At 41.4% G+C, this 17,385-nt stretch overlaps 1 protein-coding gene across 4 annotated transcripts in view; it reads right to left on the reverse strand.

The window, feature by feature from the left end:
* ZMYND8 (zinc finger MYND-type containing 8) overlaps window positions 1-17,385 on the reverse strand; it is a 417,579-nt gene that overhangs the window by 90,147 nt on the left and 310,047 nt on the right. For all 4 annotated transcript variants that reach the window (XM_086932602.1, XM_086932601.1, XM_086932600.1 and 1 more), the window contains 2 exons: window positions 14,416-14,609; window positions 3,568-3,648 (listed from right to left, as the gene is read on the reverse strand). In XM_086932602.1, coding sequence (XP_086788728.1) covers window positions 3,568-3,648; window positions 14,416-14,609 — 275 coding nt within the window. The remainder of the gene's footprint in view (window positions 1-3,567; window positions 3,649-14,415; window positions 14,610-17,385) is intronic.

Here is a 17,385-nt window from a genome sequence, read left to right on the forward strand (position 1 = left end):
GTTGTATACTTGTAAAGCGCACAGCTGCCCACACCGCGGGCGTCCCGGCGCTGTATACCGCTGGGGAACCCGTCCTGGCTTTCCCTGTGAGAGGTCCCTTCTGGGCACCCCCAAGGTGAGACCAGGTATCCCCGGCGTTGAAGGGGCCGTTGTGAAGATTAAGCAAGCTATTGCCCAGAGTTGCAGAGTGGGACCCAAGGTTAGAGTAGGCGCCGAGGCGAGAATTATCAGGCCCGCGGACATTTTGACCCAAGACCCTGCCGCGTTGGGAATCGAACCCTGGTCCCGGGCCGATCTCAGATTCCGGGTCTGCTGCCTCTAACCATTGAGCCACACTTCTCCACAAATGTACATATGTACAGCTCCACAGACTATGAACTAGTGTACCTGTCTGACTGCACCCTCTAAGGTATCTCTGATTTTCAGCCCTCCACCATTTTCAGTAGTTGGGTACGCATAATACAATATCCGGATCTGCAGTAGTCGAAACTCAGCCATGATTGTAACCTCATATGGGCAGCTGACTCCCCCCAGTCTTCCTCTTCCAATATCCAGCTTTCATTTTCCCATTTACTTCTGAAGGCATCAAGCAGCTTCTACTATTACAAAGTGTCCGGTATATTAGCAAAATGGAGTACCTATGAAGGGTAGCTCCCAACACTCTATACACTCCAGTGGCAATTCTTCTTGCACTTCCTGGAATGTGTCCTTCTATTTGGTCAGTGTGTTTAACCTGTAGGTATTTGTATCTTTGAGTTTCAGCTAACTCAAATTGTGTTTGTATGTCATCCAATAGTATAATCCCAGGTGCACCCCATTTATCTGCTACTTTAGAAATTCCCAAGAGGTCCCAGTTCCTGAAACCTTACAGTTTGTGCAAATCTCTACATACACTGGAATCCCGGAGGCGGGTCTCTAAAGTGACCGTCCTATCCTAGCCTATTTTCTGATTAGCTGCTTGCCAAATTTTAATCACTGTGGCGGTCAGTGAAGGTCCCACTCTTGAAGATTTCCAACAATATATCGCCCTTAGTTATCCACTTCAAATCCTCTGCTCACTTTTCTGTATGAACCAAGGGCTCCTGTTGTGAGGCAAATGCCCAATTATTGATTACTAATAACAGGGACGCCCAGTAATATAATTGTGGTTTGGTAAGGCGATTCCCCATCAAACAGACCTCTAGACAGTATTGTCATTACAATCCTGGGTGGTCTACCGTCCCACAAAAGTGATCTTGTCCCACTATCAACTTTCTTGATGACGGCATCTTGGATTACAAACGGAGTATTTTGCATCATATACAGGAATTTTGGCACAATCATTTTGTATAATGATTCACTGCCCATTAGGAAGATTGGGAACCTCCATCAGTGTGCAACATCCAATCTGTAGTTTTTATTAAATTATCTTTCATGAATACATTGTGGTCTTTTGAGATCCATATTCATCGGTTTTTATAATTAGCCAAAATGGGCACATTTCTGAATCAAAAATGCAAAAACTACCACCAAAATGAGTCACCTTGCAGACCGTCCGCTGACAACACAAATCTTATGATGTAATTCAAATGCTGATATGACGCTTTTCAAAAGATACAAAAAAAAAGCTGAAAAACATAGTATTATATAGTTGTTTCTACTTCCATTTTTAATGGAATGCGACTGCATGTTTTTCGATCTACTTTGCAGCAAAGCCACTCATCTTGCGATATCTTAAAGCTACATCAGGATAAATATGGAACCCGATTGGTCAAGTTGCAGCAAAATTGATATCACACACCTTTTGATGGTGAGAAAAACACAGGGTAGGCCCTTTTTCCACCTTTTGCCCCGGCCCCTAAATAATTTCCAAGCATGAATCTCAATTTCCAATGTACAACAGTGTCTGAGACACTGTTTGCGATTCCCAATGGGGTCGAAAATTGCATGCCTCATGATTATTATTGAGGCTCTCGCAATTTGCAACCCCATTGAGAATGGCAGGCCCTCACAGGTATGGTTGCCTGCCGGGCTCAGCAGACCTCCATGTCTTGGACTGCTTTTAAATAAAGCCTTTTTTTTTTTTTTTTAATGCAGCCCGTTTCACTTAACCACTTAACTGCGGCGCAAATTCTCCTGCAGTGCGGGTGAATTAATGAGTGGGCGGGGCTGCGTCGGCCAACGGACGTGCGCAGCACCAGCGAGGTAGTGCTCGCGACGGCCGTTGGCCAATGCGAGCACGGAAGGGGCTAAACAAAAACTGGATGCTTTAAAAACAAAAAAAGGAACGTTTTTATTTCATTTTTTCAAGGGTAGGTAGTGGTTTCTGGGACCACTGCCTGCCCCCCAAAAATATTTTCCCCTGCATTTGCAAAGGGAAAAGGGTCCCCTGGGAACCCCTTCCCATTTGCGACTGCATTACCATCCTCTTGAAGAGAGCGGTAAATTGTGAGTGTTTTGCGACCACAAAAACAGTCATACATAGGGCTGCGAGTCGCAATTAGGAAGGGTCACCCTCGGAAAGCCCCTTCTAATGGTGAGTCGCTAAACACTATTTTGCGAGTCGCAGTGTTTTGAAACTCACATAATAGTGTTAGTACATGGCCCACAGGGATTTTGCATGTGCAAACGAGTCGCAAACCCGTTTGCGTATGCAAAATCCAGTCATACAATTGGCCCCTAATTACATAAAAAAGCTAAAAACATCAGGATGCACCCAAATACATAAAAGTGGGTTCAGATTGCTTCAGCCATCACTTTTGCGCTGCTCAGTTTTAACATAGTTTTAAGTCAATACACTTCAACATCCATCAAAGCAGAAGCCTAAGAGAAAATATTATCACAGAAAATATGCTAAGCTAGAAAGGTATAAGCAGGCAAAAATATCAGAGACCTAACCATGCATGTGTCAGTCATTTTGGTTTTATTTTTAGTTCATATGCACATTTCTGATCTGCCTGGGATAATACCAATGCTGATGGATAACCTTTTTATCGCAAGCTTAAACAGAGCTAAACCACAGAAGCAAATGGCTGAAAGGGGAAGTTCAATAGCCTTTTTCTCTATCTGTGTGAGTATATGTTTTGAGTGGTGACATGAGCTCTCACTAGAAAGTGGTATGCAGGAAAGACCTAAAAAGCAACAGTGTGAGAGCTCCTTGAAAAAATTAACTATCGCTCTACACTGCAGGCAATTTAATAAAGAAAGTGATGCACATGGTACTTGATAAAAACATCAGACTTTTTGATAAAATATAATTCGATATGAAGACCAATCAATTGATTGAAAGTGGATTGTACTGCATTTAATTAACAAACAAGCATTTCTAGGCAACTAATATTTTGCTAATTCTGATTTCAGAACAGATGTTTATTTAATAACAAATACATTTTGAGTCATCAATATGTTATCCTATTTGGATAGCATCAGTTATGAAAACTCTGCCCTCTCCCTTCCGTTTTTTTTCCAATTTGCCATTTTGTTTATTCTTTTGCTATTTTATCTTCCCTTGCAATATGGCAGCTACAGAAAATGTATTTTGCAGTGTGCGCCACATAAATAAAAACAGACGAAAAATGTAATACTCACCTCTGCTATCGTACTTCCCGTGGTAGTTTTGGAAAGATCATTATAGATTTCTGTCATTGTTCCCTTAATTGCTTCCATCATCTGAAACAGAAAGGTTTTTTACTTTATTGAGAAAGTCTGATTTTCCAAATTAAAAGTACTAAAAGAATAATGAGTATCAGAACAGGGGCAACCAGTATACCCAGCAAGACAAGGGTATCAACTACAAACATGCAACTTTGTCCTAGTAGGTATCATTAAACTAGTTATAAATTGTTTGAACAATACTCAAATAATGTATTGTTAAGGGCATACCAACACTTAGCAAGGATATGACCACAAAATGCAATTGAACAAAAGTAATACTTCCTCTGTATAAACCGGTGTGCAGCATACACACTGAACCGATAATGTATGAACAGCTGGTGCTCAGTGTAGTGTGAACAAATGGCGCTCAATCTATTTTGAAGGCAATACAAAGAAGTGATCACAATAAAAACAAAAACGGGAGTAAGAGCTCAGTATGTAAAGCCAACAGCAAGTGCATATTCCGTGATCCAGAGGGGATCAAAGTATTGACACAGTGTTTCGATCCATCCCTCGTTAAAGGATCATTGGCAGGACAACAAGTGGATGTAACCGAACATAATAAATTAAAGTAGCTGATAATGCAGTTCACAAGTACGTATAGCTTTTAGGGGAATTGATTGATCAGAGTTTTGGTAAACAAGGGCAAAATGAAGGGCATGGAATCGCCACAATATGTGGTTCTGTAACCCAAATGACAGAACCGGAAACCAGCAAGGTCCCGCATTTGACTTGATAATCCATGGGAAGGGAGCATCCATCTGAAGACGCTGCGGGCCCTACAACAGGATTCAACCAAGGTAGGTTGCATATGCAATCCGGAGCAGGTGCGTCATTCTTAATTGAGTTTGTACAGGCCACCACCAGAATGAAAACAAGCCAAGGGTTTACAAAGTTTAGGAGGAAACCCTTCCTAAAAAGGACCATTTGCTTAGCGATCCAGTCTATGAAAAATTCTGGGAGCATCTGAGACATTACTTGGAATCCTACTTGGATTCAAGACACCAAAAACAGATGTCATGCAGATCCATTACCGACAACTGCTTCCTGCAGGTGCAGCACTGCCTGATGCCGATTCAGAAAAGGGGGTGGTGATGAACAGAGTGTCTGAATTAAACAGACCACTCTTACCCAGTCCAAAGATCAGGGCTTGATCCATCACCGTTATTTATCTCACTGCACCATCCCAGCTCAGAACCTGGCTATTTGCAAATCAGTCTGTCCCTGGCCCAGTGCATCATGGGAACAGGGCAGACTAAACTACCAAGCCAATTCTTAACCAGAAAGGAGACAAGCTACCGGGGACCGATTTCTGGCATTTCAGCCGTCTTCGGCCCGGCTTGCTTGAATCCTGATGGTGCAGTGAGAAAGGGACTCATGTCTGAGTATACCCTGCCACACCTATAGTGGCCAAAAACGATTCAGAAAAGGGGGTGGTGATGAACAGAGTGTCTGAATTAAACAGACCACTCGTACCCAGTCCAAAGATCAGGGCTTGATCCATCACCGTTATTTATCTCACTGCACCATCCCAGCTCAGAACCTGGCTATTTGCAAATCAGTCTGTCCCTGGCCCAGTGCATCATGGGAACAGGGCAGACTAAACTACCAAGCCAATTCTTAACCAGAAAGGAGACAAGCTACCGGGGACCGGTTTCTGGCATTTCAGCCGTCTTCGGCCCGGCTTGCTTGAATCCTGATGGTGCAGTGAGAAAGGGACTCATGTCTGAGTATACCCTGCCACACCTATAGTGGCCAAAAACGATTCAGAAAAGGGGGTGGTGATGAACAGAGTGTCTGAATTAAACAGACCACTCTTACCCAGTTCAAGATCAGGGCTTGATCCATCACCGTTATTTATCTCACTGCACCATCCCAGCTCAGAACCTGGCTATTTGCAAATCAGTCTGTCCCTGGCCCAGTGCATCATGGGAACAGGGCAGACTAAACTACCAAGCCAATTCTTAACCAGAAAGGAGACAAGCTACCGGGGACCGGTTTCTGGCATTTCAGCCGTCTTCGGCCCGGCTTGCTTGAATCCTGATGGTGCAGTGAGAAAGGGACTCAAGTCTGAGTATACCCTGCCACACCTATAGTGGCCAAAAACGATTCAGAAAAGGGGTGGTGATGAACAGAGTGTCTGAATTAAACAGACCACTCTTACCCAGTCCAAAGATCAGGGCTTGATCCATCACCGTTATTTATCTCACTGCACCATCCCAGCTCAGAACCTGGCTATTTGCAAATCAGTCTGTCCCTGGCCCAGTGCATCATGGGAACAGGGCAGACTAAACTACCAAGCCAATTCTTAACCAGAAAGGAGACAAGCTACCGGGGACCGGTTTCTGGCATTTCAGCCGTCTTCGGCCCGGCTTGCTTGAATCCTGATGGTGCAGTGAGAAAGGGACTCATGTCTGAGTATACCCTGCCACACCTATAGTGGCCAAAAACGATTCAGAAAAGGGGGTGGGGATGAACAGAGTGCCTGATGCCTGCAGTTTTCTGGAGCTATATAGTATTATAACACAGTCAGCAAAATCGCTTTGGAGGTCGGTAAGGGTCTGACAAAAGGTCAAATTAAGTACTATTACCTGATGAAGCAAGATGATCTCGCGAAACACAAACTGGTTTAGGCGTAGAACTGAACATGGCTGTTGCATGCATTAATTAATAGACTTTACCAAATTGTGGATCATGAAGAGTATGAAATAAAATAAAACCTTATTCGCTTTTTGTGGTATGCCAAAACGGATTACTGAAGTAAAAAGTATTTAATACAAAGACAAAATATTATGAAGCAAAACTAGTTAGATAAAATATTTACTTGTTAAAAAAATCCCCAATATGGAGACGGAGCAGTAGAATTAAGTGAATGTGATAACATTACTCAACCACAGCTGTGTCTAGGGCAAGGAAACAAATTGGTGATCTAGTGTCCTAAAATGTAATTCTAAAATATGAAATGCCTTTGTTTGTAAAGTGCCAATAATTAACACCTAGATAACATTTCACTCTTTCAACAGAGGATGATAGTTGGGGTGCATGGCAACTTTGGACAAGTGGGGGTGATCTTCCAAATTAGACACTGAGTTGGACCACAAATGTTTTAAATGGGAGCAAGCTACAGGCTGTATTCACGTGGATTTCAAGGTGCTCTGCTGCCTTAAAGTTGCTCAGGATGAGGGCAGTACAGATGAGATTAATGGGTCCATCTGATGGTAGTTACTCAAGAAAGACTTGCACAAGCCATTGTGGTTTGCAACCATCATATTTTTTTCCAGTACTGAAGTCCCCTAGGGTGCATGTTAGAAGATGAAAACGTTAATAAGCAGATTTGTGCCTGTAAGCACTTGCCCGAAAAGTTATAAATTTGCTCTTAGTTTTTCTGTCAGACCTGCCACCAATGGCAATGTCCCAAATAAGCAATAGTTGTCCTAGTGTCAATTTTGATTAATGCTAAATTAAAGTAAACATAAACACACTTGCAAACAATCCTAATTGAAGGAGGATTCAGTCATCAGCGTATTAGAGCTGTTTATTTTGATGAGCCCTGATGATGTCCTAGGAGGACGAAATGCGTAGGCTGTTTTTGAGTTGTGATCATTCGTGGAAAAGGAAGCATTTATTTGGATGGAATATTTCTTGTAATATACATTGGATGGGACATTTTTCTGTTGGAAATTTTTGAAGTATGGAATAAGATTTTGAATAATAAAAATCATGGACTACAGTATTGGACTGATGATTTTATTGTGCACTTGACGCTCATTCCACTCATCTTCATATTCCCGGAACAGTTTGGCCTTGACTGTAGACCACTGGAAGAAGAGCGCCCGAATCATTACAACTTAGAACTATTTGTGTAAATCTCCCAGTGCATAGTTGGCATAACCCTTACCGTTGGTTACAGATTTATCTGAATCTATAGACTTTTGACTACTCGCTTAAATTAAATCTGATATCAAACAAATGTCCAAGTGTGAGACAATAATACATAAAACAAAAGAGAAAATAGACTGGCCAAGATACCACATATCGCAACTTTACAGCAAAACATGATAAAACTACTTTAAGGTTTACTTCGATTCACATACAGAAGCAGATTTGATCGCATAACTCCTGCATTAAGAAAATTACATCACACAACCTACAGAATTCAAAACATTAGTATCCCAGATATCCCTGTCTCAAAGCAATCATTTAAAACAAATTAACTCCTTTTCCTAAATACAGGTAATATGATTAAAGAAAGTTTGAACCACATGTATACCTTGTCAGGAGACGGTGATGTCAAGCAAACAATCAACTGGGTAGCAACAAGCATCTTTGCAAATAACTTGCAATGTTACAACTTTTCAGGTACGCTGTCTCACCCACCCTGTCTCACGGAGTGCATCTTGTTTTGCATATTAACCGCCTTGCTGCCATGGGGTAATTTTTTCTTCTATATGAATATATTCCTTTGGCTAGCCATGCTTTATACACTTCTATTCCTTTTGTAGAATGTGTAAAAGTAATACCTTGCATACTTAGTACTAGTGGATGTTCTATTCAAGCAGTATCTATTTGTTTTTACCTTCAAAATCCTCGAGTTTGCAAAGAAATTAACAAGCAAACATACTTGGTCAGACAGAAGAAGGAAATCCCTGTTGAGAGGCATTTAGTGAACTTATTACACCAAGGTATTTGGAATAATTACACAATCACTAAATAATAAAAATATATGTTCAGCACAGCGTTTATAGACAAAAATGTCAGGTAGGACCAACCAGAGAATAGTATCTACTGCAACCATGTGTTTGTCTGACCTAGTCTTCATGGCATGAGAGTGACAGAGGCTTCTATTCTGACTTCTCCTTCACCACAAAACTGCAGACTTCATTTCCACAAAGAATTGTTATCCATATATTGGGCCCAAAGTCTAACTGGCTGCTAAAAAGATTACTGCACCACCACAACCTTGACTCCTCTTGTCATTCTTTGTAAAGTTCAATGAATAGGCCTGGGAGAAAAACTCTGTGTGCCTGGGCCTTCGTCAGTCAATTATAACATAAGTATACTGAAAAAGATACTGAACTTGTTGGAAGTGCTACATTATCTTTTGTTGAAAAGAAATTGTTGTGGAGGCGAGTAGACTGACTGCCCCAATGTGCAAGCAACAATAATCTTACCTGTTCGCATTAAAGTGTTACACACTTGTTTAATTTTTAATTCACATTCCTTTTTAGGTCTCGGCCTGCGTAGACTGCGCTTGCGCAGTCTCACTGGCAAGAAATTTTGTTTTTCAGTATGGGCGCTTGAACCCGCCCCTCTTCTCCATTGGCTGGCTTCCTAAACGGAGGCCAGCAATTGGAGGAGAGGGGCGTCACTCCGTTGAAGACCGGATTCGGGAGTGTGTTTTTTAGCTTCTTTCTGTTTTCCATCTCTCCTCTTTCCATTGGCTGGAATTTTACATTCCAGCCAATGGGAAGAGGAGAGAAAGAAAACCACGCCCCCGAATCCAAAAATGACGCTGGTTTCTCAGAGGCATTCCTCGCCTCGGAGAAACGTGGTGGTGTCATGGCGGAGCTCACTAGTTTAAGATTCCACCAGTGCTTTGTTATCAGAAAAACATACTACTACTACTAATAACAACAATAACAATGCTTTGTTCAGTCGGTGGGAAGGATATGCATGGATTAGTAGTACTTTGGGACCTCCCGCAAAAAAGCCTCCAGCTGAGTGCGAGCATCTGGACAGCCAACCCTAATGTGGGACAAAGAAAAAGAAAGGCCAGTTGACTGCCCTAATTGTGTAATTGTTAGAAACACAAAACGCAAAGGTACGTTTGTGACAGTTGCCTGATTTTATTATGACTGATACTCGTGACGGTGACGTGCAGATGCGCAGGCCATGTGATGAAAACGTTCACGATGTATGTGGTGTCGATTGTACGGAAGAGAATGGTCCCCGACTGGGCGCGCCATATTGGCATACGGAGAATCGCACTACCCAGGGGTCCTGGCTCACATCCTAGCCGCCGTGTTGTTGTTTTAGGTAGCTTCATAAAATACCCACCGAGAATGGCTGCCTTTTTCCAAGATGTCGTCGATGAGGGAGAGTGACACCGGGTTGTGGCTGCACAACAAATTGGAATCCGTGGACGAGCTATGGGCGCCGCCGAGTATCGCCTCCCTCCTTACCGCCTCAGTAATCGACAACATCCGTCTCTGCTTCCACTGACAGTTCTCGGCAGTCAAACTGAAGCTGCTCCCAGGCATGCTGCATCTTCCCCGTGGCACGGTGGACGAGGTGAGGAGCAGGGGCGGGAAAATTATTTGAGGACTGGCTGTCAGTGCCCGAGCAAAATAATTGAAGGACACTCTGTGCTTCAGTCTTTGATCAGAGAGGGGCCGAGTGTCTTGCTGGAAGTCTCTAGCATGTGTTATGGGTGTTTCAATCAGGAAAGCAGTGACTCGCACATCCTTTCTTCCTTGTGCAGCGGACATCTCATACAATCTGTTTTACTGTATTTTTCAAACCGAAAATATATTTGCAGCGACATTGCCGGGAAATAGTTTCCACTAACTTATCCTAATATGACACGTTAATCAATAATCATACCACGTCCACGATGTCTTTTGGAACTCATCATCGTTGTTGTTTACTGTAAAGGCATGATTCCCTGTGAGCACAGCATACAGGGTAATTGGCCTCCTAGGCTGCAAGGCAGGCCATTCAGGCAGGTTTGCTTTAACTAGCATGCCCGTGTCTAGCAGAGCGGTGTCTTTTCTCCACTTACAAGCTGGTGTCGCACTCAGACTTGTGTTGGACAAGACTATGAGGTAGGAGGCGGGTTTTAGCTTTCATTTCAGAGTTGTGTATCGTGGCCCACCCACACTCGCAACATTCACCTGCTCATCCCTTCACATGTTGGGGCAAAGGGGTACACTTGTCCATGCCCCGCCGGTACGTAAACATTATCTGCTCATTTTTTGGAGGCTCGTGGGAGGGGGACCAGGGCACATTAGTCCAGTCACACCGGGCGGTCACGCTGGGTTCTCGTTCCTGAAATGTGTTCCTTTGAGCAGCTAAATAAGGTTTTGAAAAAAATTGAGAGCATTCGTCCATCATCCATTCAGATTTTCTTATTCTGTCCCGCCTGGTTATGCTGCACCTGAGCGTTTAAATAGCAGTTACAACTTACATCACATCAGAGGCATCCTGGGAAAATCGAGCTGTATTCTGTGAGAAGCAGGAGTCATCTTTATATACAACTGTAAATGGTGAATAATTATGCATGGAGAATTGTTTCATTTTCCTTTTTCATTTTGTTGTTAATAAAAGGGTAGATATAAACATTTGTGTGGATCTCTATGTGTGTGTGGCTCTGAGTCCGCTAATATTCTCTACTACTCTCTAATGCTCACTTATTGCCATTGTAAAATGACAATACCATTTATTTATGTTTTTTTAAACAAAAAATGAAAAAAATACCATTTGCAATGGCAATAGCTCTAACTTTAACAAAGCTGAGACCATTGCATTGTAAATGCTTGTTGATGTTTAAGTTTGTTTTTCCCCCATCAATTTAGTTGTTTGGGGGATCTGCTTGATGCCGGAAGCTGCTTCGGCCCTTTTTCCTTTCCAAATCCGCTTGGTGAGAATGGTAAACAACCATGGTACAAACCAAAAATTTGAAAATAAACCTTTCTAGTTATATAATTCTAATTACTATATTATGTATAATTAATAGCACGTTGGTAATATGTATCTAGTTCCAACACAGACTTTCATACCTAGAAAAGATCATAGGTTTATACGTGCAGAAGAAAGTGCAATAAATACAAAAATGTGCTTCGTCTTCAGCATGAAATGGAAATTGGCAGGAGACCAGAATGAAGGTCATAGTTAGAAAGCCAGTATCTCCTTTTTGATGATCTTGAGTTCTTTCCTCCTACTCTGAGATATCTGTTTAGGAAAATGTGAATCGTAGTGCTCCTAAAAAGCAGATAATTTGGTGAGACTTTTCCCATCTCACACCCTCGACTCTGCTCTGGAGCTTCCCACAACTAGTCTCTTAAGTCTATGCCTATTGTAGGACACCAGATCACCTTGAGAAGATATAGACCCGCACTGTGTCGCCATCTAAGACATCCTCTCACAGAAGTGACTTTGCAAAATCTCCCTCTGTCAATGACGACACCCTAAAGAGGAGCTCTGGCCATATCATCCATCCTCCTCAGCTCTTATTCCAGGCTTACCATTGATATGACAGCAAAAGGCTTAACGCATTCAGAGTGATGCTAAGTGCTCCCCTGCAAAAGGTCTTCGCCTCCAAAGCAGGGTCCAGACCTTGTACCTTCCTCTAAGTTTGCTCAGCCTTAGTCTTTAGTTCCTCAAATGTGCCCTCCATTTCTGAGGCCTTACGGGCTAAGCCATCAGTAGTGGTCCTCAGGTACTGCAGGAGGTCACAAGACAGACTTACTCTGTGTCAATAGGCTTACACAGGAATCTATCAACCCCCCCCCCCACCCCCCCCCCCCCCCCACCCCCCAATTCCTGCAGTTGCAAAAGTGCAAAAAAGTTCCTCTTATTAATGTGCCTGGACCATGGTACACTCTGTAACACTGTGGCTGAAGCTTGAGATGAGCACTAGACTACAGTGGTCCCCAGCAAAAGTCACTCTGTATGTAAAGGGCTGAGGTCATTCGAACAGGTTTTTTAATGCCCTCTCTGTCAAGCACCTCATCTACAGATCCAATGGTGCCTGAGGATAATTGTATATAAATGTGTATAAAATATTTAAAAAATCATGATAATTGAAAAGAATTTCCTGTGAAAAGAAGAATTGGTTGACTAAAATAAGTTGTTGAAACCAACTTTCTTTGTTTGTGTTTAATTTGTTATAAAATTGTTTTAGATAGCTGTGAGATGAACAAAAAGTAAAAAGTGGAGATTTTTTCAATATGTAATTAAAAAACAGTGGATAGATAATTTTCAGTATCTGTCTCCAACTAGTAAGTTTCTAAAAGGAATACCATAGGCATCATTGTATTTAGTTTGTTGGAACATTATCTAACAGCACAATTTAGTCAAATGTAATTACTTGTTTTACTGATTGCAAATCATTCATTTTGATGTTTATCGCAAAGTATAGAGCGCTTTATACATTCAGAATATCCAACCATATTAATTTTTTTAAATCTCGAGTTCGAGCTAAATGAACATGGAGAAAATTCACGGCCAAGAAATTAAATGTCAAATGGAACCTTTCACATGTACAGGTAGTAATACAAGTAAAACATTAAAAAATTGTTGATTGTCCTCAAAACTGCTTGGGGTGAATTTCCTGGGCTTCTATTACTTCAATGTCTGGGGTTGGACATAATACCTGATAACACAGGAGGTAGCCGGGACTTTTCTGAGACAATGGTGTCTCTGAAGGAAGCTGAACGCTGGACAGTCTCAGGCCAGAGAAATGGATAAGAGTGTGACGCTCTTTCCACCAGAATTTGGAATCCAACTCGATGGTTGCTCATTGCTTGCGTCCTGCTGTCCAGAGATACTCTAGTGTTGTGAAAGGGATTACCCCATAGCATCTTAAGCTGAGTAGGTGAGGACACTACTTGTAGAGGATAGGAAAAGCCCTACAGCATACCTGAGCTATGAAGGATTAATTCTTGGTGCACACCCGGGTGTGGAAGCAGACAGACCTGAGGAAAATATCTATACACAATATTTACACTGTGCAAATCAACATAAACATGACCAAAGCAACGAAAACTTTGAAAATACCCTATTTCAATGGTTCAAATGAAGCCCAATACTTTAAACAAGGAAATTCATGGTATTGTCTTATAAAACCTTTATTCCTTCATCTCAATCGCCACATAATAGTAGAGCCTCGGAAGCTAAAATGTCTTTATGCTTCTTTTTTCAATGCTCTCGTCGAATATTTCCAAAGATTAATTCCATGATATAGGGTGTCTGATTGTAATGACAGTCTGTAATGACAGTCGACGTGTTTCAGCCTATCAGAAAGTTAAAGGCCTCTTCAGGACTTTGGGCCACAAATACAAATTTACCAGCACATAGCTGCAGTCAGCCTCGTTGTAAAAAGGTCGAACAACTTCCTGCACCAACCACTGGGTTAGCGCTATTAATATCGAGGGCACAATCATCAGTCCACTTTTTTTTGAAGACGCGTAGCTCCCAGTCACTACGGCAGTGATCAATCCATTCTAACAGATCGTACAGATTACACGACGACCCTGTAAGAACGCCGTGACAAAATCCAGCGAAGAACAGCAAAAGATCCTTGTTACTCAGGCAGCTTGTTCATGCTCGCATCTGAGGCTTCCTCTATCACGCCATATTAAAGCGTAAACACCAGATAGTTAGATAATGTTATGCAATTCAAATGAATTTTATTACAGGCCTACTGTTACTTTAACACTCCCCTAGAAAGGGAACATTTATTCCCTATCCAGTTCTGATGGATGTTTCCTCACCATGTCAGTTCTTATGTTTCACAGATAGATTGGGTTTGAATTGTTTAATGTATGATGTGAATTACTTTCAATATGGGCTCTGTCTGCTCCTGTGAGTGCAACACAAATAGAGAAAAGCAAGGCATTGTCAACTATGCTTTATAACTGGCATAGCACAAAAGCAAGATAAAATCTTCTGTGGATAGCAGTACATAATTCGTCATCTACACTCTACGGTGCAACACGTGATTAGCTTGGTCGTAAAGGATTTAGAAGGCACCAGTTAACAGAATTTTCTTTGGGAACTTACCTTTCCGGTGTATTTTGCAATATCTGCAGCAACGTCAGCGGAAGCAGTTGCTATAGGTAAATCCGTATTTATTGAAGTAGTATGAATGGTCCCAGATCCTGAACTTGTAACCAACGAAATTGGTTGCGTACTAGTGACTAATGTTATTGTTGACGTTGAGGTATTGCTCTGTGTAATCTCTTTCTGTTGAACAGCTAAAAAAAAAAAGGAAAATGGTTTGAATTTCCTCATCAAGTCACCTTTTAAGCATTATCAATTTTCATTACTGTTTACACCTTTGGATGCGTTTTGATTAAACAATTTATAAATCTATTCTATGCTTGATACTTATGAAACATTCCTTATGAAAACACAGTTGAGAATGTAGGTTAAGAACACAAAAAATTCACAATGCGAATGTTCATATTCACAATAAATTTTTATGTAAAGCTTCCCCAGATTCTCAATGTACTGAATTCAACAGCGTAAGTGTTCTTAACTTAAGGTAATATTGAATTTTTGAATGTTCAATAAATAAGGAATTGTATCACTCAGCAGCGTTTTTCTTCTCATTGAATTTTCTCTTACTGGATGACAGTATTCACTGTTATGTCAGAAAGAAAGTACCTTTAAACTGTATTTAATTGGGATTACTCTAGGGCCCAAGTGGCTTGATTTGATCTTTATTAACAGCTACAAGCAAAGAGCAACCCAAGCACTGGCTACAACCCATGTTACAGCACAGGTGGTGTTGGGGACAGAACTGTTTCTTGCATACTACACAGGAATGTAGTTCTGCCATGAGTGACCCAACTGCATGTGAATCTGGAACAAAACATTTTACTAGTCCAGGGATTATGATAATCTAGTGTGCGCGTGGAGGCCTGGGCCAGTTCAAGTAATGCCAAGGTCTAGAAATGTTCCTGTGACCTGGAGGTGAGTGCCAAAAATGCCCTTTTCTAATGACATGGGGCTACTGTCAATGTCCTGGGTTGTTAACATTAGGCAGAGGTGGCAGAATACCAACTTTTGTGAACTAATGGTCCTGATGAGACCATTTTCTGTGTCAGAAAGTAGTGTGGCCTACTGCTCCCACTCGATTAAAAGATCTGTTTATTTAGAAGCCCTACACATTTGTGCTGACATTCAGTGTGCATGTAGAGTGCATGTGTAAAGTATTTTTGTGTGGCATGTAAACAATAGTAAGACTGTGCAACAGAACTATGTTTGCCAGGAATAGTAGTAGCCATTTTTTGATGCCCTCTGGTATAGCACAGCAAGCGAGAGAGCGAAGGTGGAATGTTTGCACTCCTGTAACCAGTGAATGGAGGCAGAGTCACCCTTAGAAATGTGTTAAGGACCTTTTTAGTTAAGAATCGCTGCTCAGCTTTTTCCGAGCACTGCCATTCAGTAGATGGTTGAGGAGAGGAGGCCAGTCAGCAGATTCTGTTGTTAAAGATGGAGGAAGTGGTTAGGCAAGGCCTGCCCTTTTATTTGTGTGTGATTGCTACGTCTGAGTCGCTGAGAGTCAGCTGCTGAGTCTTCATTGTGCTTGGAACCATAATCATAACTTCCTGCTGTGTGACACACCCCTTCAGCATTGCAGCCTTAGAACAACATTTGAGAAGCACAGTTGAAATTCTGATGTGGGAACTTGAAAGAAGTTGTGAGAAGTAAGCCAGTCTCCCCGAGCGTTCTTCTAGGCGGTGAACCGTGATTAGTTGCATATCTCATGGCCTGATATTAACCAGCACTTCTACAATCAAATGACTGGCTAGGGACCGGTTCTCACCAAAGAGAATGCGGTTCGGGGGCGGGGGGGAGGGGGGGTCACAAAATGGTTATTTGGATTAGAGAAAGTGGGCGCTGGAGGCAGCTAAAAGCCACCCCCCCATGTATAAAACTTGCTTTGAAAGTCTCCCAGTTTAAAGCTTTTAGCGAAGAACTGAACTAAGGCCGAAAAATAAACTTCCGCCTTGAAGGCCATGCAGGGGTTTTGAAGCATGGTAAGTTTATTCTTAGAAACATTCCTTGTCCTCAGTTAAATGTTTTTGTTTTCATTCGTGACATTTCATTCAATCGGGGGTGGGAGTGAGGGAAGACATTTTATGAGGACACCACATCAATTGCATTAGACACAGCAAATTATATGTATTTAATAAGAGGGTTTGGGCGTGTATGGGCACATGATTAGTACAAACTGCAAAAAACTGGTTCATGAGATTATGATCAGAACTTTTTTGCCTGGTAGATTTATTAGTGCAAAGTTTAATTATTTCAGCAAACCAATAGATCGTCTGACCAATTCAACAAACAAAGCTACAATACTTAATATTGATACAGAAAAGTCATTCGATTTAGTAACGGTTATGTGTAATTTTGGAGAAATCTGTTTGTTCAGTTTCGTTTATAGATGTTACACTCAATATATACATATATATGCAAAAGTTACAATCATATTTAATTGAAGAGCTAGTTGGGAAAGTAAATATTTTACACAGTACAAAAGAAAGATGTACTATGTCAACGCTATTACTTGTGGTATTCATTTTACCTTTAGCTCAAGTCATTTGTGTCGATGTAAAGATAAAGGCACCGATTCCACAAATGGTAAAACTTACATTATATGCTGACAGCATTAAATCTCAAAGAAGACAGCAGTAACATTCACGCTTTTGGTAAGATGGAAGAATTCACTGAAATGGGAGGCTATAAAGTTAATCACACCAAGAAAGGATCAATAGTATATAATAAATATACTATCAGCTCAGAATAGAAGGAGAAATTATAAAGATAATACAGCAAATATTTAAGTTTTTATGTATCATCTTATGATGATTTGCCCAAATGAAACTATTTGTCATTCGTAAATTAAAAAAACACAACTAGACAAATTCAAATCACTTTCAACGTCAATTATTGCCAGGGTTTTGCCTTCATGGAAATGTCTATTTTGCCTCCATTTATTTTTGGGTTATTAATGTTACTTGT

Source organism: Lissotriton vulgaris, chromosome 7 (assembly GCF_964263255.1).
Source record: "Lissotriton vulgaris chromosome 7, aLisVul1.2, whole genome shotgun sequence".
Classification (NCBI taxonomy): Eukaryota; Metazoa; Chordata; class Amphibia; order Caudata; family Salamandridae; genus Lissotriton; species Lissotriton vulgaris.